At 46.6% G+C, this 19,498-nt stretch overlaps 2 protein-coding genes across 3 annotated transcripts; one reads left to right on the top strand and one right to left on the bottom strand.

Annotated features, from left to right (window-relative positions):
• Positions 1-89: 89 nt before the first annotated feature.
• On the top strand, positions 90-2,384 carry si:dkey-13a21.4 (uncharacterized protein LOC494576 homolog). 2 transcript variants are annotated; one of them, XM_056437374.1, is made up of 5 exons: positions 90-173; positions 572-698; positions 773-991; positions 1,766-1,891; positions 2,011-2,384. In XM_056437374.1, the coding sequence occupies exons 1-5, from the start codon at positions 118-120 to the stop codon at positions 2,095-2,097; spliced, it is 615 nt and encodes a 204-aa protein (XP_056293349.1). In that variant the 5' UTR covers positions 90-117; the 3' UTR covers positions 2,098-2,384. The 2 variants fall into 2 exon arrangements, with proteins under 2 accessions (XP_056293349.1, XP_056293350.1); XM_056437375.1 differs by having other exon boundaries at positions 92-173; positions 599-698.
• A 625-nt stretch (positions 2,385-3,009) lies between these two features.
• hcfc1a (host cell factor C1a) lies at positions 3,010-16,734 on the bottom strand. Its single transcript, XM_056437373.1, has 28 exons — positions 16,634-16,734; positions 15,253-15,452; positions 14,559-14,707; positions 13,692-13,852; positions 13,382-13,590; positions 13,020-13,104; positions 12,796-12,902; positions 12,512-12,691; positions 12,186-12,419; positions 11,953-12,101; positions 11,650-11,832; positions 11,337-11,558; positions 9,943-10,044; positions 9,589-9,817; positions 9,160-9,293; positions 8,921-9,068; positions 8,579-8,799; positions 7,435-8,344; positions 7,026-7,342; positions 6,726-6,863; positions 6,385-6,622; positions 5,952-6,227; positions 5,736-5,842; positions 5,515-5,649; positions 5,233-5,418; positions 4,829-5,126; positions 4,666-4,729; positions 3,010-4,562 (listed from the first exon to the last, which is right to left on the bottom strand). Exons 2-28 carry the CDS (start codon positions 15,446-15,448, stop codon positions 4,523-4,525), a joined length of 5,418 nt encoding a protein of 1,805 aa, XP_056293348.1. The 5' UTR covers positions 15,449-15,452; positions 16,634-16,734; the 3' UTR covers positions 3,010-4,522.
• Positions 16,735-19,498: the final 2,764 nt, after the last annotated feature.

Below are 19,498 nucleotides of genomic sequence, written 5' to 3'. Positions count from 1 at the left end.
GGCTTTGAAACCCTCCGATGTGACATCCTGACTCAAAGCAGCCATTATTCCCAGGCGCTCCTGAAGGCGGCCAGCAGGTGAAGCTCCAGTGCAGACTACAGCCAAATTGACGTGAACATGAACGACAGAAAAAATCCGATGACCCTGAAAATAATCCTGATAGGAAACTCCGGGTAACGTCGACTAACCTTTATTTTTATAATCTAATGTCCCCTGCTGTAAACTTTCTATTATTATTCGCTGCACTCACTTCAGCAGTTTTACTTTCACTTATTCCTTTAAGACACAGACATGTGGGTGTAAACACAGTGTTGTGGTTTATGTAATTGCTAAACATATAATAATACAACATGTATATATTATATATTCTTTAAAAAAGTACTGTGTTTTATGAATATAGTAGAGGTATTTAAACTTTTTTAATTAGTAAACTATACTGACAAGAAAATCTGAAGAAAAAAATGTCCAAAGCAATGAAATAAAAAGGTGAAACCTGTGTCTATATGTATCCTAAATGTCTTTGTGAGTAATGAGGAAAGATTTGAGCTGGTATACGTATGTGTTGACACAGGGTGGGAAAATCCTCCTTCCTGAACAGGTACGTGAATCACCGCTTCACCAACATGTACCGGGCCACGGTGGGGACGGACTTCCTCGACAAGACCATCAACATAGACGGGGACGCGGTCAACCTTCAGGTAGCTCCACCTGTCCATCACCTGTCCATCACGTGCTGATGCTGTAACGCGGGCGTTCACTAACCTCCTCTCAGATCTGGGACACGGCGGGCACCGAGAGGTTCCAGTCTCTGGGCACTCTTCTGTACCGGGGGGCCCACTGCTGCGTGCTGGTGTTCGACGTCACTTCCGCGGCCAGTTTCTCCGCTCTGCAGGAGTGGAGGATGGAGTTCCTGGTCCAGGGAGATCCTCAGGAGCCAGAACACTTCCCCTTCATCGTGCTGGGCAACAAAACCGACCTGAGCAACCGAGAGGTCAGCCGGTGTGCGGACGAGGGTTCAAGGAGTGCAATAGGGGAAAGGAAACGAGAGGGGAGGGGGGGGATTAAAGGGTGTATTTTGAAAGGTGATAAAAGCAACAATATTTAAACAAATTCAATTGTATCATACTCTTTCGTGGCAGGGATTTAAAAATAATCAAACTGGCTTTCATGAGATTAATTGAGGAAATAGTTGGCAGATTGAGGAATAATGAAAATAAGGTTTGCAGCCCGGTAATCATCCTTTAAAAAAATAAATGCATATAATATAACTAACTCAGTGGCCTTTACGTCTTTATGACTGTTCCGTTACAAACACAAGTAGAAAGCAGCTTTCCCCAAATGTGGGCTGTAATATCTGGCTTCTAGAATGTAATTGAAGAGTAGAAGACACGGAAAGTAAAAAGCATTTAAAATCTTGGTAATAATCGATTACAAAATCAACTACAGTGAGTTAAAGCATTTTACATTTTGATTAGGTAGTCAGTCTGTTACTGTGATTGATGTGTATAGCATAGGGAGTTTTCATTCACATTTAAATATATTTAAGGAAACAATAAGTTGCACCGTATCAGTTTTTTGCCATTTTAGATTCATGGTTGTTATGAAAGTAATGTATACTTCACATGCTGTAAGATTATGGCAATGTGGGAGACTCCCAAATACATTCATTTACAGTAAATGACAGGGCAAATATGGCACCTGTCATTTACAGCTTTTATTATAGTCAAGTTCTTATTATTCTATTTGATTATTTCACGTGCCGCAGGTGTCGGCCAGCGCGGCCCTGCGGTGGTGCGAGGAGGTGGGAGCAGAATACTTCGAGGGGAGCGCGAGAGACGGCCTGGACGTGGAGAGGCCGTTCCTGGGCGCCGCTCGGGGCGGCTTACGACAGGTGAACCGCGACGCTTTTCACGAAGAAAGAAATAGGAAAAGAAAGATGCACCTCTTTATTTTTGATTTATGTTTAACATGTTTATTTTTTGATGATAAAAGATACATTACTCCCTACAGTACAAAAAACACACATTGGAAAATACAGGACATTTCCAGATAACCTGCAAACAGCCGAGAGAAACTCGCAACACCTGCGAGTGCTGAGAGCACTCGTCCCGAGTCGGGGAGGGAAAGTTCAGAGACCTCGGCACTGCTGATGATGACCTATCTAACGAGGGTGCAAAAATAGTGACCCAGCAAAAGGTACTGTGGAAGGAAAGGACACAATTGTATACCACGTGGAGAGAGAGAGAGGGGAACAAAGTCAGTAAATGCTTTTTTTTGTCTGTTTTTTTTGTTTGGAGAACCTTCAGCTTATGGTCTAACTTAAGGCATCACTACTAAAAACTACACTGCTTTTTGCATGCATGTCTAGTTTTGTTCAACAGACACACCGACACACACACACACACACACACGATGAATGCATATGAAGAGAAAGCTCGCTTCGAAGTAAGAAATCGGAGAGGGAGGGAACCACAAAACATGAAAACCAAAAAAGGCGACCGGCCGGAGGGAAAAAGGCAGCGAGCGAAAGAAAAGAAAAAACCTCGCCTCTTCCTGGCCGTAACCGTGACAACTGAAACCGCCCTTACAAAGTAGATACACACTCGTGTCCAGAAACCTCCTCCCTGTACAACTTCATATACTGTAATGAAACTAGCAGTGATTCAGACTCCTACAGTGAATCAGCTCGACAGACGCAAATTAGAACCATCAGGGAGACTATATATATTTATATGTATATATATATATATGCTTCTTTTATAAGTAAAGACACAAAAAGGCAATCAAGAGATGACCAACATGTAAAAACAGTTTGTTACAGGTATATAAAAGGCCAAGATGTTGTTTTTGTTTGTTTTATTCTTGCTCTATGAACGAACTAATTTACAAAGTGAGTACACTCCAGCTCTGTAAGCTTTTCTTCCCGAGACGTCCCCATTCCAAGACATACGGGCCGACACATCACAGTAAACTGCACACCACCCGTAGTCTGAAATACAGTCGTGGAAGGACAACAAATTAAAATTTATTAAATGGATTCACATACATCAAATAGGATAGGGGGAAAAATTTGTCGACTAATATAATTTGCCATTTTCCACAAAAAGAATTAAAGAGGTGAGCATAAAAAAAAAAAAAAAGCATGGGACAACTGATCTGGATATTTGGGCAGGAGGGGGGCGGGGCGAGGTACGAAAAAAAAAGATCTGACGTTTGTTTTTTCTTCCATCGTACCCCGTGAAATTCCATGTTTGGCAAACAAAAGCAACACAAGCATTGAGAAGTAAACAAAGTAAAAACTCTCCCTGGGTCCACTTCAAAGTTCCCTTCAGTCCTATAACCTCCGTGGGTTCTACGATGGAACAAATGCAAAAAGTCTCTCTTTTTCGTCACCATCCGTGAACACGAACATACAACCAACTGAACGAAGAGTCATCTTTTCTTTAAAAATAGAGTGGCGACCGCAACACAGCCGCCGATCTTCCCACGAACACAAACTATGGGGATGAACAACTGTTAAAAAAAGTGATGGGTTTTTTTGTTTAAAATGCACACGACATACAGACACACAGAAGGAGAAGAAGAAAAAAAAGCTTAAAAAATACAAAAATAAACTACACAAAAGATCTTCTGCATCATTGCTTGCTAATTTTTTGGGAAGATTTTGAAGTTTTTTTTGAATGCGAGTGTGTGTGTGTGTGTTGCAAGTCTCAGTCCTAGCAAAGTCCGTCATTCATTCTCTACAAATCTGACATTTTTTTCTTCTTTTTTTCTGTCCACTTTGAAGTGTCGGCCACCAGTCCTCCTCTTGGGGGTAAAAAGCGCAGTGATGACATTTACAGGAGACCGGAGTCCAGCACGATGAATACAGACTTGGTTCTCGATGAAGCAAAATTAGTTTTTGACCCAAAAAAAAAGAAAAGGGAAAAAGAATGATGTCCTCTGTCGTTGAGGACAAGTGCTTTATTTGTATCCATACCGATTTTTTTCCTCTTATCTAAACTAATGCCTCCACAGCTTTTTTCTTCTTCTTCCAACACTGTACATCATTTCGTGTAGTCTCTCTCTACATCCCCCCAGGATTCACAAAACAAAAAGACAAAAACGAAAAGGTAACAATGAGCTCAGGCCGGCTCCCAGTTTGTGAACGATCTTCTTCTCTACGCTGCTTAAAACTACCGAAACAAGCCAAAAATAGATGTTAAACGATGGGAGGGGGATGTGACTGAAAAAGATAATGTGCTTCTAAGTTTGTGTTCCTCTAGAAATAGTACAACCAACAGAACGAGGAGGAAGGAGGGTTTTTATCTACAGAAACATCTCTCAGATTGACTTTCATCTCGGCTTCATACGCTTGTTCTGCCTCCATTTCCGTCTTGATCTGAGACTTGAAGGGTGGAGGATGAGATTAGGATGAGGATGATGAGGAGGCGGAGTGAAGGTCAGTCTTCCTGATAAAAAGGACAGCGAGTGGAAAAAGGACAAAAGACAGGGGGGAGGGGTCGGGGGGCTCTGGGCAACCTCACTGGTCCGTCCTCGCCTTCTTTGGACCAGCAACCTTACTGCAAGAGCACAAACACACGCACGCACAAAATAATAAGTATCGCATGTTTTATTCATCGGCGCCGTCTCAACGTTGAGCCCGTGTGTCGACACTGTACTCACGTATCGGGGGAGGTGCCGGGTCTTTTGGCGGCCGGTTTTGCAGAGGCGGCATCTTTGCCAGATTCTACAAAAGCAACAACAACAAAAAACAAACATGTGAAACGCATCGAACGACGAGAACAAAAAATCTAAACGGCGTCTGAGAATTAGTTGGCGTGCTCACCTTGCAGCCACCGGACTTGGGTGGCGGGGCCGTAGCCCTTCTCATTGCGGGCAGCAATGCGGAAGATGATGGCCGGCTTGGTGGTGTAGTCGATGTGGGCGTTGGAGAGGCTGGACGACTGCACCAGGCAAGAGGGGTTGGGCCCACAGTACACGCGCATGAAGGCCAGCTGGGCCGGGGTGGAGGCCTTGGCCTCGGCCGTCTGGTTGCTCTGGATGGCCAGGTACACGGAGTACTCGATGATCTTGCCCGACGTCACCGAGGGCGGCTCCCAGGTCAAGTGGGCGCCGTCTGGGCTCTGCGTAGGGACAGCGGACGATTAGCATGGCTCCGGAGAACAGCCGGTGCCATTCACACACACCAGTGCGTCAAAGCCACAACGACGCGAGGAGAGCTTTGTTTACCTTGCTGATTTTGATGGCACAAGGTGCCCCGGGGAAGCCAGGTAGGCAAGTCTTGAAAGCAGATATCTCAGAGTAAGCGCCGCGACCGCAAGCGTTGATCCCAGCCACGCGGAACTTGTAAGCCGTGCCGGGCTGCAGCTCCATTTTCTTCATCTGTCCGTAGTCCGGCATGGCGCCAGTGTCATCCTGGCGAAACGGAAACACGGGAGGAGGTCAGAGATGCACCGAGCACTCCGACGCCAAGTCATCGAAGCATGACAAGGAGCCTCCTGGGAAACTCACATCTCCTTGAGAATTGTCTCCCGGCATGTAGAAGTGGGTGACCACCATGTTGGTCACTTTAACTATTCCAACATCAAACCACTGGTTCTCTTTTTTCGCAACAGGCTTCACTGGGGTCGGCTGAGGGGCTTGCTTCTGTAAGAAAAAGAAACAAGGCAAACGGTTACATCTCTCCTCCGTTTGACTAAGCTGGCCCAGCCGGATGTCGCCCAATAGCGCACCTCTCCCTCGATCCCGTTGGCGACGTCCGCTAGAGCGGCTGCTGCCTGCGGCTTGGCTGGAGTCGCCACCGATACAGAGGGTGCGAATGTGCTCGATGGAGCAAGTGCTGTGGAGTGAGAAGGAACAGTCAGTATTGAGTTTAAAAAGACATCCAAAGTAGCTCTCCGCCCCCTCCCAAAAAGAAAGAGAGAAAGAAAAGAAGCAATGACTCTTACTCTCAGCTGTGGGACGTGGCAGCAGTGACGCCACGGCACTGGTGACGGCCGCGGCCATCTCATTGTGCCCGTTGCTCTCCACGGAGGGGTCGTTGAGGCTGTCGGCGGGGGCGAGGCCCTCGGTGGGCACGCTGGTGTCCACGGAGGCCTGCTGCGCGGCAGCCTGAGCCTCCTGCAGCTGCAGCTGCTGCTGCTGATGGACCAGCGCAGCGAGCTCCTGCTGGGTCAACATGATGGGGATGCTGGTGGGCTGCTGGCTCTCTCCAGTGCTCTCATCTACGAAACAGAGAAGATGGTGGAAGAATTCAGACATCGACGGGGATGAATACATGAATCCTCCCATGCCCTTTCCTCACTTTACTAGAAAGCTCTTAATCTATGACACGACATTTCAAAAGAGAGAGAGATCCGACTGCGCTACGGCTGAACTCACTCAATACTGCTTGCTGGGCCGCCTGGAGGACGGCCTGGATAGCGAGGGCTTGGGCTTCTTCGATGGCCGCTGCCTGAGCGGCGGCCTCGGCTGCCTGAGCGGCGGCCTCGGCTGCCGCGGTCACAGCTAGCTCCTCCTCCGACAGCCCCGTCACCATGAGCGTGGCACCCTGACCCTCAGACATCAGCTCCGAGGGTAGATTCAAGGCTGTAGCTGCGGCTGCGGCTGCGGCTCCTCCCTGGGAGAACACATGACGGGTCATATATGCACTCGATGACTCTTCCGATTGGATGCACTTCAAGCGAACACCGGCATTGTGGTGACATCACACGGTTATCCACCTCTGCTTGCGTTTCCATAGCGGTAACTGCTTCCTCTGCAGCTTCCGCTGATGCCGTTTCCTCAGTCTGCATGGGCTCCTCCGTGGAGCCGGCGGTGGCGGCGGCGGTGGCGGCGGCCTCTGTGATTGACGAGATCGACTAGAGAGAAAAAAAAGTTGTTAAAAAAAAATTTAGAAAAACATACAGATTGGTTGCGATGGGAAATTATGTTTCAGGAAGACATCGGCTGACAGTACCAGGACTTAGCAGCGGTGGTTAGATCGCGTGTTCATTTTGCCGGTGTATTAGTGCATTTCTTACAGGTACAGAGGGTCCGGGGGCCGGTGTGGACTGAGTGACGGTTGTGATGGCCCTGCCCTGAACCGTGGTAACCATGCCAGCTGCTGGTGCTGCTGCTGCTGCTGGTGCTGCTGCTGGTGCTGGTGCTGCTGGTGCTGCTGGTGCTGCTGGTGCTGCTGCTGGTGCTGCTGCTGCTGCTGGTGCTGCTGCTGCTGCTGGTGCTGCTGCTGCTGCTGGTGCTGCTGGTGCTGCTACTACTGCAGCAGCAGCGGTTGTGGTGGTGGCGGCCTCTTCTGGGCTGGTGGTAACTTCTGCCCCCTCCTCTGTCTGCTGGGCGCCTGACGGACACAAACGCATCATTCAAGTTAGACTTGCGCCCAATGCATTTATTTCACAATTAAAAGTCAATAGACGTTGGGTGTACTCGTGCCTTCGCCGGTCTCCATGCTGCAGGTGGCAGTGGTGGCCGTGTTGGTGGTCCCAGTTTCGTGCGTTTCACAGGGCGGGTTGGAGCACACCCTCTGGACTTGGCCCGTTGCCGTGTTGGTCTGGTCGCTGCCCATGCTGGAGGTGGCTGTGGACGGGGTGTTGGTGGTCCCCGTCTCGTGTGTTTCACAGCGCGAGTTGGAGGACGCCCTCTGCGTGGTGCTCGTCTGGCCTGCGTTCATGGCGGCGGAGGACGACTGGGTGGCCGTGTTGGTGGTGGCCGTCACGTGGGTCTCGCACGGCGGGTTAGAACAGACCTGTCCTGCTCCCATCGCGGCGGAGGAGGTGGTGGCCGTGTTGGTGGTTCCCGTCTCGTGGGTCTCGCACGGCGGGTTGGAGCACAGCTGCTGGTTTCCGCCCATGTTGGCCGACGCCGTGGTGGGCGTGTTAGTCGTCCCGGTTTCGTGGGTCTCGCACGGCGGGTTAGAGCACACGCGCGGCGCAGACATGTTTGACGACGCGGTCGTGGCCGTGTTGGTGGTGCCCGTTTCGTGGGTCTCGCACGGCGGGTTGGAGCAGACCTGTCCTGCTCCCATCGCGGCGGAGGAGGTGGTGGCCGTGTTGGTGGTGACCGTTTCGTGGGTCTCGCACGGCGGGTTGGAACAGACCTGTCCTGCTCCCATCGCGGCGGAGGAGGTGGTGGCTGTGTTGGTGGTTCCCGTCTCGTGGGTCTCGCACGGCGGGTTGGAGCAGACCAGGGTGACGGTCCCAGAGCTTTCTCCGGCTGCTCCGGCATCAGTGGAGCTGGGCTGCTCGGAGGTCGGTGAAGCCAGGATGGACACCGGTAGATCCTGCACTGGTTGAGCTTCTACACCACTGGGAGTTGTGATCAGAGTCACCTGGGTGGGCTGGTTCTAAGCGGGAGACAGTGAATCAATTTAAGTTATCTGCGAGTCATACAGCTCAAAAGGAAGCCCTCTTATACCCTCTCCCGAACTCTTATCCAACGGTTTTTAAAAGCAGTAGCATTGCCATTGCTGTATAGTAACAGAAATGAGCATTAGCACAACCCACCCTTTAACGCAGTGCCGCCACGATGATTACACTGCGACACACAACCGATGGGACAACAATCTGCAGGGTCTTACTTGCACCGTCATGGTGGAGGAGGGCAATGTGGTGGCAGCAGTCAGGTTGGTCTGAGCAACTGAAACGGTGATGGCAGCTGGGCTGATGACCTGGCTGGACAGGGTAGCGATGGTTCCCAGGGTGGTGATGGGGGTGACGAGAGAGGCGTTGGAACTGTCCACCGCGGCTCCGGCGAGGCTCGAGGAGACCGTGCCAGTGACCGTCCCGAGAGTGGCGACACCTGGAAGAAAGAGAAGTGGCATTAAAAGAAAGATGAAAACCTAAAGGGGTCAAAGAACATTGTACAAAGAACAACATATTAATGCAATCCAATAATAAATCACAAGAACAATCATTCATACCCGTAGTCCTCTTGACAACCGTGGTGGTGACAGTGGCCTTAACAGCAGATACGGTCATTGGTTGGACAAGTCGAACGCCACCGACTGTGCTCATAGGCACGGTGCGCAAAATCGTTCCAGGTTGCCCGTGAGCACCCTTCAAAACCACCTAGAAAACACAGAATTCAGGATCAGTCTCCTCATGTGCAACATGAACGACAACGGCTAGAAGAACTTCTGCCGGCAAACAGCCAGATTACCTGTGTGATCCCCTGTTGGCCGGCTGCAGTGACCAGTTTGGGCATGGCAGTGATAATTTTACCAGGAGTTCCAGAGGTCATCATCTTGGTGGTGAGGATTGTGATTGGCGTTTTCATGCCACTGCTTGTCACACCTGCAACGACCAAAGCGTGCATGCCTCATGTTAATTTACATCCGATTATGCCGACTCAAGATACACTATCCCAATACCAGACCGTGGTTAGTTTACATCGAGAACCGATTGCCAGATTACATCCCTACTTCTGTTGTGTCATGCAACCACAGCTCAGCTGAAAATCCAACCAGATGACAACAAACGGCAAGAAGCATATGAACCTTTTGCTTCAACCCCCCCGTCTTTTGTTTGTACTGATCTCGGTCATAAACGTGCAGGCCGTTGTGTTATGTCAGAAGGAACGTGAACTTGCGTGAGTTTAGGCCTGCAGCTCCTGCCTGGCCCATGATGGCGGACATGGGGATCGTCTTGATAATGGTGGTGCCCTGCTTAGTGGTGGTCGGAGACACGCTGCTGATGTTGAGGATAGTGGGCTTATTTCCTGCGCCTCCAGCCTGGGAGGTGGTGATGATGGTCGTGGGCTTGCCATCGGCGGAGGTCACCAGCTTCAGGATGGTGCCGGCTGGGAGGGGACCCTTTGACTGGGGGAGACGGGCACAAGTTATGCAAACCATTTGGGGAAAGACGTCCGTTGCCCGTCTCAGGAGTTTTAAGCTACCTCCTGTTAGTTTTTTTTTTTCTTCCAGCACTCACGCATATAGCTGACCTGTATGAGCTGCGCGAGAGGGTTATGGGAACCCTGGCCTGTGAGGGCTGTCTGCAATGGCTTGGTTTGTACCACAGACATCATCTTGCCAAGGTTGGAGATCTGCCAACATAAGAGAGAGACACAGGTTCACGAGTGGCCAGGAAACATTGGACAGCACAGGGCGTTCAGTGGGAAGCTGGAACACTGGTGTCTCTACAAATCACTCCAGGCCTAACTGACCAACAGTCATGCAAATTAGGGATGCACCGATCTGATCGGCGCCGATCCATATCGGTCGATATTCCCATTATCGGTTTTGATCGGCGTTCTCAAAACGGCCGATCAGATGACGGAACATCTGCGAGAACTATCAGAGACGTTTCAATCGCCGCGCATCGCAACGGAGACGATGCGCCCGGCGAGGGCCGCAGAGTGAGAGGTCCACGAGGGGATCCTCACCACCGAGCGGCGCCCCCGTCCCCCGAGTTGAATCTCTGGGTCGACTCAGCCGACTCTCACATGTCTGCCCCTAGAGACTGATGTTGACGGTAAACGCATTCTATCGGGAGCGAGCGAGGGTTTTGATAAAGTTAGCGGAAAGAACCACGTGAAACAACATCCGTTTATCAAAATAAGATGTCGACAAATCATACACTAACATATAAAAGTAAACAATTAACTGATTTTGTATCTTTATAGAATGTTTCTGAGATTTAGCTTAAATGTTGGTAACATTAAAAAAAAATTACTGAACCAAGGAAGAGTTTATAAAAATAAGTCAGACTTTTCTATGTTAAGAAAAGTCCTGTAAATAGATTTCCCCAAGAGTTCCAGGAAATGAATGATGCAGATGTGTTCCATACATATCTGAAATCCCCTACAATAGCAATCAAACAATTTTAATGTATCAATTAGGACATTTTTCAAAGTAAAAGTCCTAAATGTTTAAAGAAATTGGTAATTTCTTTAATGTTTGAGTTGCTTTATATATGTATTTCCTCATAGTCCTCGGCAATAATGCTACACAATAAATAGAATGCTTCAATCGACACCGTGATCGGTATTATCGGTGATCGGCAGATACTGATTTCAGTGATCGGTGATCGGCACCAAAAACCTGATCGGTGCATCTCTAATGCAAATCACTCACATCATGCTTGCTTTTTTTTCCGAGGAGAAGCCACCAACTGTCACTGTCGTCCAACATTACTCCCTCCCCCATTGGATAAAGCTCAGTACACGTTGTCACAATCATGGGACAAGACATAAATATGCAAAAACGTGTGGAAAATATACTATTTACAGAACCTATCATTTACAGCACGCATGTGAAAGCACCAACGGGTGCTCTCGGAGTGGTGGTCTAGTGTTAAATTGCGCTACCGAATTTCCACATTGTCCTACTCTCTTACCAGAGTGCCGCCGCTCCCCATGGTGAGTGGACTCTTGACCAGGGTGATGGTCTTGGTGACTCCTCCCACCACAGTGGTTACCACCTGGGCCTGCTGGGCCACCGTGACTGCACCAGACTTGTGCACAGTGATGATTGGTCTGGTGGTGGTGGGAGAGGACTGAGTCGCTATGCCCACCTGGGCTGCTGCAGTTTTCAGCATCCGGGTGGCCGGGTTGCTGACCTACAAACACAACGTTTATTTTCAGAATTGTCCCAAGGTCAGACAGAATGCACAGAATATTAGAAATGAGAATGTTTAGTGAGATCTGTACCATGAGCGGAGAAGCCAATTTCATTGTGGTCGTGCCCGGGGAAATGGCTACCGTTTTGAGAATGGTGGCACCTGCAGGAACATTGAGGATAGTGCCTGCAGAAGAGGGCGGGATCTTCTGTGTTGCTGCAGCTGCTGCAGCCAAAGCTGCCATGCCACTCATCTGAGGGCTACTCCCAATTGGCTGGAAAAAAACCACAACAAGAAAACACATTATTAGACACATGCACTCATCTGATAATGATATTTACTGTGGAAATAATCTTTAATATGATAAAAAGCAGTGCAAAGTTGCTGGTCATACCGATCCTTGGACGGTCTGGGTAGGCACTACCATACGAACACCTGGTGGGAGGGTTGTCACAGTGACAGGGGATTTGCCAGGCTGGCTGGGGCGGACTGTGACAATAGACGTGCCCGTGGCAGACTGTTGAGCTGCAACCTTCAAGACAGCTGGAACACAAGGGAACCGAAGATCAGGTTATATATTGGGACATGTTGGAAAAGAGGAATCATTGGTCACGGGTGTTCCAATACCTGTCTGAGTTAGGCTCTGAGCAGAGAGGGCTACAGCAGCCGGTGCAGGACTCTTTGGAGGCTGCACAGGGCTGGCACTCATGACTGGCGAGGCTGCAGCTGGAGTCGCAGGGATGTCATATTTCTGCAGCTGCAGTAAGTAGGTGTCGGCAGTTGAGACGGCACCCCAGCTCACCTCAAGAGAGTTTGTGTTGGCACGGACTAACTGGACCCTGGCAGGGGAGTGTGGCCGCTCTGGGGAGGTGAAGGACAATACATTTAACAATTGACAAGCTGACACACAGAAGTCCCTTTAAAATGACACGGCCGTGTTACACGACACTTACCCGTTTCCAGGTACCAGAGGTCTTTACAACAGACTTGGTTGTTCCAAGCTTTACGATAACCGTCCCGGCCGCTCCATACATACAGCCTAGAATTGATGGCCACAGCACAGTGGCCAGCACGAGCCCTCGGGATGTTGTCTTCAAGCGTATCCATCAACACCGTCTCCCAACACATGCCGTCTACAGACACACACGTGGTACAAACATTAACTCCAGCGAAGGACGTTTTACGCAAACTTCTTCCAAGTGAAACTAAGCGTAATAAATACAGGAGTAAGACAAACCTAGATTTAGGCAGGCAAGAGTGTTGGTGCACTTCCACTCCTTCTCGTGTGTGGCCACTTTGACGTCGTCCATGACCAACGGAACCCAACCTCCAAAAACATACATTCTGCAAATTGAGAAAAAAGAAAATCAGTGAGGTGCAAGTGAATTGCTGCTAGCAAGCAGAGCCCGATCTTCTGGGAGTTCGGACGTGTTGTTGCTTCGGTGGAGCAAGTTGTCTTACTTGTTTGTGATGGTGGTGGCAGAGTGAAGACTTCTGGGGAGCGGTGCCGTCCCGTTTACTGATGGTTTGTTCCATGTCAGGGTATCTGGAGACAATGACCAGCAGCAGAATGTTATACAAAAGCCCTTTTGTATTTTGACATGAAACCAGATACATTAAACTATCTGGTTGCATATCATTTCCAACTCTGTTTCCAATGTGTAAGGCTTATTCTCATACATCATTGACACACTTTGAATCCTTTCTGAAAGTGTGGTACTCCAAGTGTGATGATGCGCAACCCCCGTCGGTCAAATTGGATATAAATAGCAGCACTTTCTCAAGGGGGTATCATTTTTCTATGCCCACTTGTACAAACATACCAATATCAAGTGTCCACAGATCTCCAAGGCGACAGCCACTCATTCCTCCGTATATTATCAGGCGGGATTTCCTGCTCGTCTTTTCTGTGTATACAACAGCAGTGTGGCTCTCACGAGGGGGCGGCAGAACGCCATATGTGATTGGGATATCCCAGCCAACCACACTGGAGCCCGCGCGAAGCTCAAGTGTGTACAGATCATTCAGGTATCTGAAAATGACAAATAAAGACAGAAGTCACAATCTAGCTCGTTGAAGTAGGAGCTCGAGCATCGTATGCCGCAAAAGGCCACGCCGGTAAAACGTATGTACCTGGGAATGTTGTTTTTTGGGTCTTCGCTGTCATTGGCTAGTCCACCAAACAGGTAGCACTTGTTGCCAACCAGCGAGAAACTGTGACCAAGACGAGGGCAAGGAGGGGGACCGTTCTTCGGATTTTTTGCTTTCAACTTTTTCCATTCCCATCTGCTGGCCTGTAACAAAAAAAACATATCATCATCAGGTCTGAGCAGAAACGGTAATAAACTCAAAGTAAAAACGTATTCCCTATTCAAAAGACTTCGACTTAGGGCACTTGTAAGAAGCAGAAAAACTTGGGCTGATTAGCATCACATCAGCCAATTGCTGAAACTTAGCAAAGGCAAAAATCTCGATGCATTCAAGAAACAATTATTTTAGCAGATATTCAAGTAAGACATTGTGGGATGAGATTGTAATGAAACCTTTGCACTGCAAGTCATTAAACATAATTATCTGAATTGAACAGACAGAATGAACTGTGTTCCTTGGCTTAGAGTCAAAGTATACAGCTGAACTGCACAGAGTACATTTACAACAGTGTAACTTATGTAACAATTATGGATTTAATTTGTTTTATACGCGTGTTCCCCCGCTTATGTAAAAAGCTACACCATAACATTAACTACATATTTGACCATCATTTTCAACTCTTTTTCTACATTAACAATCTCTACTGACTGTTATAGCCATGAAAATGTGCACTGTGGGTCCACTAAAAAGATTTGTTTGTATTGTAAAAATATTCATCTCCATTTCAATAAGTTTCAACAACAGCTATTTGAAATATAACTCTACAATAGTGAACACATCAAACAATTGCATTGTCTTAGTGTGCAAATATAAGACAAAAATGTGGGTTATTTTCCATAGACGGATTACCTGTAGCTCATAGAGATCATTGCTGTACTTTCCATACTCCACCATTCCCCCAAACACCAGCAATCTGGTGCCATCACAGACAAAACCATATGCAGCACAACCAGGGGGAATATCACCACGGACCGCTGGGATAAACCACTGGTTTGTTGCTAGAAATAAAAACAGTGATGATGGAAGTTAACAATTGATGCTAACTTGTATGAAGTCATTCAGATTATGAAGGAAGTTAATGTTATGACCTAAACATGGATGTGAACTGCTGGAATAACCCAGAAACAACCCTCCTATGAGCATTATACATGACCCCGAATCAGCATTTAATGATAGGGATACAAAAAGAAAGTGTGCTGAATTTGTCTGCCCTTATTGGTGTATGTGCAGGAAATTGAGGCAGAGGATATCCTTAAACCAACCAGCATCATCCATTTTATTTTAGCCCGCCTTTTTTAACGTGCATTTACACCCTTTCTCCGGTAGAGGGGGCCAAATTTAATTCGACACGGGCTTGTTTGGCCTGCTGAGGCCTGTACGCTACACAGTTCTCACATCACGAATTGGTCTTTAGACATAACACATATGTTTAGGTCGAACACTCAATGTGAGAACAAGAGTTGTTTGTTATTTCGCATCTGCAGGTTGATTAAGTTAAACACGGTGCTTGCTGTGACGAATAAGCGGTAAAAAGCAGTCTTACCAGTGTTGTACACATGCAATTCATCCACAATGCCTTCGTTTCCACCGCCAAAGACAACCATGAGCTCTTTTATAGCAACAGCTCGGTGCCCATGCCTGGGCCGGGGAACGGGACCGGACCATCCGAGGACCCGCTTCCACCGCGGCTGCAGAACCGCCGCCGTGGTCCCAGACACCGCGGAGCCAGGGGCAGACATGATTCTGTCAAAGAGAATAATTACACAACATTACACTTGACTGCTGAAGTAATTGTGTTCTTCACAAGTTAACGACTTAAGAAAGTCACCCGCAGGAACCGCCTGTGCCGCGTAACGTCGGCTAACTTTAAACAACTGTGTGTGCGGTCGTTGTAAGGCAGCTAATGTTCGCTGTGTTAGCAGCTAGCTGTTGGTTATTGAACACAATCGATCCAAAACGCGTAGAAAAACGTGGAGACCGAGCGTGAGAACAATTGCCGGTGTGTAACCTATACTGTTTGTTTGACGATGCAGCTGTGCTGATAAATACATCAAATGTGTCATAGAGTTGTGTCTTAGTTATTTCTAACCATTGAATTCTACCCATGGAAGCCGCCATCTTGTAACCAAACAAACCGCCGCTATCGCGACTGCCCCTCTGAAAAATGGCGGAAGCGAACGAAAAATAGATGAAAGCTAACCGGCCACACAAGCGGCAAAACACACTAAATATAAAAACAAATACAATTAAAAGGTAGCAGGGCAACAAAGCATAACATCACGTGGTCGCGCCACAAACTTAATCCACTGTTAGACCTGTGAACAAGAGTCGGCTATTTTCATGCCTCTCTGGGAGTCGCCATATTGTAGCTAACGAGCATAGCATTATCTACAGTCCCTTTAATGTAGTTAATAACACTAAATACATAACAGAATCTTATTTTAACAGACGCAACAGCATAAGGGGCCCGCGCCACAACGGCCACTTACTATATTGTTGAAATTTTCAAACAAATTAAGCCCAATCGTGGTAATCAAATGGATTCTAACGTTAGCTTTACTCCGTTAGCACTAGCGGCTAGTCAATCCCCCTAATTTGACCGAGCTAACAGCGTTAGCTATAAGGCTAACATCTGTCAAAGCGTCGCCGAATTTCACAATTAAATGCAATGTAATTGTGTTATATTCTGACATGCATATTTTACCTGATACAAGTGTAGTTGCGACAACGGTCTTAAAACGCAGCTAAACGGAGTGAAACTGCACAAACAGAGTGTTATTATGTTTCATGCCGTCTCTGGAAGCATCCATCTTTTCGACAATCGGCCTAGTTCTACAGCTCCCACAAGAAAAATGGCCGGGCGGTCTGCCACAACAAAACATAACAAACCGAAAAAGGCGCAAATATTTCTGAATTTCACTCACTTATTTCGATGCGGAAATAGCAAAAACGCGCGTGAGTGGTCTTATCTGGAGGCAATAATCCAAATTCATTCGATTTTTGAAGAAGTATTTCCTCTCATGCCTGCCTGGAAGCTGCCATCTTCTTGACAACCAGAGGCGGAGGAAAATGGAAGAGAGTTGGCGTCACCCAAAGTAAACATGGCGACAGAGACCCTGCTCACTAACCATTTCCGACAGAAAGGCACAGCGTTTTTGGCGCTTGCCATTTTAAATAGGTGAAGGATGCTCTTCGCCGTGAGGTGTTTTTGGAAACAATTGAATTCGATGTAAACTAAACATAGGACGGGTTTCATAAAATTACAACAAGTTGTGATAGCGCTCGGCTTATTGTCCCTTAGTAAAGATGGCGACATCCGTGCTGAAATCACTTTTATTTTCATATTGACGGTGATGCTGATTTTATTCCAGTGTATTCATACTTAGATATGCCTATACATGGAGAATAATAGTGTAAAAAAACAGTTATTTACAGATTAGTGCTCACATGAAGGCTACTCTGCGGTTACCACGCCCACACCCATCGTTCGTGCGCCCTCCACTGATACAAGTACTGCATTACTATCTACATCTCTCTTCAAAACTGTACATGTTCAGCCACATTTCATCTCGACTCACTTGAAAAAAGTTTGACATTTAAGAGGATGTTCGGTTTGCGTTTTGTCAGTACACTCAAATAGTCTATTTCACAATATATTTATTGTTGATGTAAAATTAAAAAAAATACAAATAGTATTCATTATTGCTCCAATGCTAAAAACACAACAACAAAAACATCTAAGGCATATTTAAATGGCTGCGCTTACAGTTTCATTCAAATGCAGACTGATCTTTTTTTGCAACACATTACTTGAACAAGTTATGTATGAATATAACAGGGCCAGGGAGTTTTCATCAGTTCAATATTTTATTCATGATTTGGTGTGCTGGAAGAAAATAAAAGTGTTCCTACTTATTATGTCTGATTAAGTTTCTGCTCAGGTAGATGATAGTAAAAGAGGACGAGGACCGAGCTTAAAACAATAATTTCTTTTGAAGGCCATCCATTACACCGTGGTTTAAATGAACTCCGAAGTTCATTCAGTGAGCGACAGGATGCCTCGGTGTTCCACTGATCGACCGAGAAGGTCTTTTGTTCCAGCAGCGGTTCCGTTTTTTAATGAACAGCTTTATTTATTTTTAGATTTAACATATTTCTGTTGATCATGTTTTATGGGGCATTTTCTGGTTTTGTTTGTTCCTTGTTGTGTGTTTCTTGTCTGTTGTGTCTATTTGTTGTCTGTATGTTGGTGACAAATGAGTTTCCCCATTGGGGATTAATACATTTTTCTAATCTAATAGGCTGTGCCAGTGCAAGGAAAAAAATATAATTGTTTATTATTCCTAATTGCAACAAAGCTCATGGGCAATAACAGGGAGATGTCAATCAAGCACAGGCTGTCGACACCCTGAGAGGTCTAATTGCCTGGCAATCAAATTCACCTGTTGGGGTGAATTTGATTTCAATTGTCTTATTTTAGTTTGTTTACGGAGCAGTAATACGGCAATATCATAGCTAGCAACTAACGATGTACCAACTGAAAGATGAAATAGTCACAGGAAAAAATAGGACCAACACCAGTTACATTTCAAGAATTTGATCACAGAGTACCGCCACATTCCATCCCATCTCACACAGTAAACACACAATACAAACTAATACAACAGAGCAATACACGATAAGGTGAAGAGGTAAACTGACGTGTTATAGCATCGAGTCAAAAAGTTTTAACAGTGGACATAATACATAATGTCATACTTAGTGTTGTGCATATTAATATAGCAACAATTCAACAGATGAATTGTTAATCAAGTTCACGCAAACCGTTGTAACACGTAGTTTAAAGTTTAATAGAACGTTTGTACTCCTTTTAATCCAAATCTCTTCTTTCCTTTGTTCCTCAGGAAGTCCCATTCCTGACCAGGAGAGGGACTTATTCTGAGTCATAAGGGACTCACAATTAAAATTAAGATTGTTATTCCAAGAAAACACACCAACATTGTTGGAAAGAAATCGTGGAGATATCTGAACTTCTAAAATAACATCTACCTCCTACTAACTACAAATTATTCATACATTTCTGTTCATATTCATTGAATGTGTTGTAACTCTGTAACGCTGTTCATTCTGTCGACATGACATCTATTGCTTCCGTCCATCTGGGAGAGGGATCCTCCTCTGTTGCTCTCCTGAAGGTTTCTTCCCATGTGACATTAAAAATAATATTTTTGGTGGAGTTTTCCCTGATCCCATGTGAGGTCAAAGGTCAGGGATGTCGTATGTGTACAGATTGTTAAGCCCTCTGAGGATAATTTGTAATTTGTGCTATTGGGCTTTATAAAATAAATTGAATTGAATAACTATATGAGAGTTTTTTAGAGTTTACCGCCTACTGAGTGTTTGAATCCAGGCCATGCCTGTTCTATATGCCCACTGGTCCTTCTCACTGTCACATCGACAGCATTCACCGACATGTATGTGAATCTCGTTAGCGGGTCAAACAGGTCAATAGAGCTCAGACAAACACCTTGACTGACCGTAATGTTCTGAGCCGCCGGTAATGGTTTACAACCGGTAAGAGTCTTAGGAAACGTCTAGAGAACTAAACGTTAAAAGCCTAAAGAGATCATCATGTCAAATCCTCACAAGTGACGTTGGTCAAGGATAATCGCCGTTTTTGAGAAGATGTACATGGGTTCTCACCCGTATAAGCTTCCCAGCAGATCAGTGTGTGAGGGTTTTTCCTCTATCAACCTTCATTTCATTGCCATACAGACATTTGTTTGAAA

The sequence above is a fragment of the Pseudoliparis swirei genome, chromosome 18, assembly GCF_029220125.1.
Source record: "Pseudoliparis swirei isolate HS2019 ecotype Mariana Trench chromosome 18, NWPU_hadal_v1, whole genome shotgun sequence".
NCBI lineage: Eukaryota > Metazoa > Chordata > Actinopteri > Perciformes > Liparidae > Pseudoliparis > Pseudoliparis swirei.
This window is presented reverse-complemented; position numbering and strand designations above follow the sequence as displayed.

Excerpts from the sequence above, each read along its gene's own strand:
- si:dkey-13a21.4 (XM_056437374.1), top strand. The coding sequence starts at position 118 with ATGAACGACAGAAAAAATCCGATGACCCTGAAAATAATCCTGATAGGA. Across the intron at positions 174-571 it reads ATCCTGATAGGAAACTCCGG|GGTGGGAAAATCCTCCTTCC; the intron begins GTAACGTCGACT and ends GTGTTGACACAG. Across the intron at positions 1,892-2,010 it reads CTCGGGGCGGCTTACGACAG|TACAAAAAACACACATTGGA; the intron begins GTGAACCGCGAC and ends TACTCCCTACAG.
- hcfc1a (XM_056437373.1), bottom strand. The coding sequence starts at position 15,448 with ATGTCTGCCCCTGGCTCCGCGGTGTCTGGGACCACGGCGGCGGTTCTG. Across the intron at positions 14,708-15,252 it reads ATTGCATGTGTACAACACTG|CAACAAACCAGTGGTTTATC; the intron begins GTAAGACTGCTT and ends TTTTATTTCTAG. Across the intron at positions 5,843-5,951 it reads GCCACGTCCCACAGCTGAGA|CACTTGCTCCATCGAGCACA; the intron begins GTAAGAGTCATT and ends CTCACTCCACAG.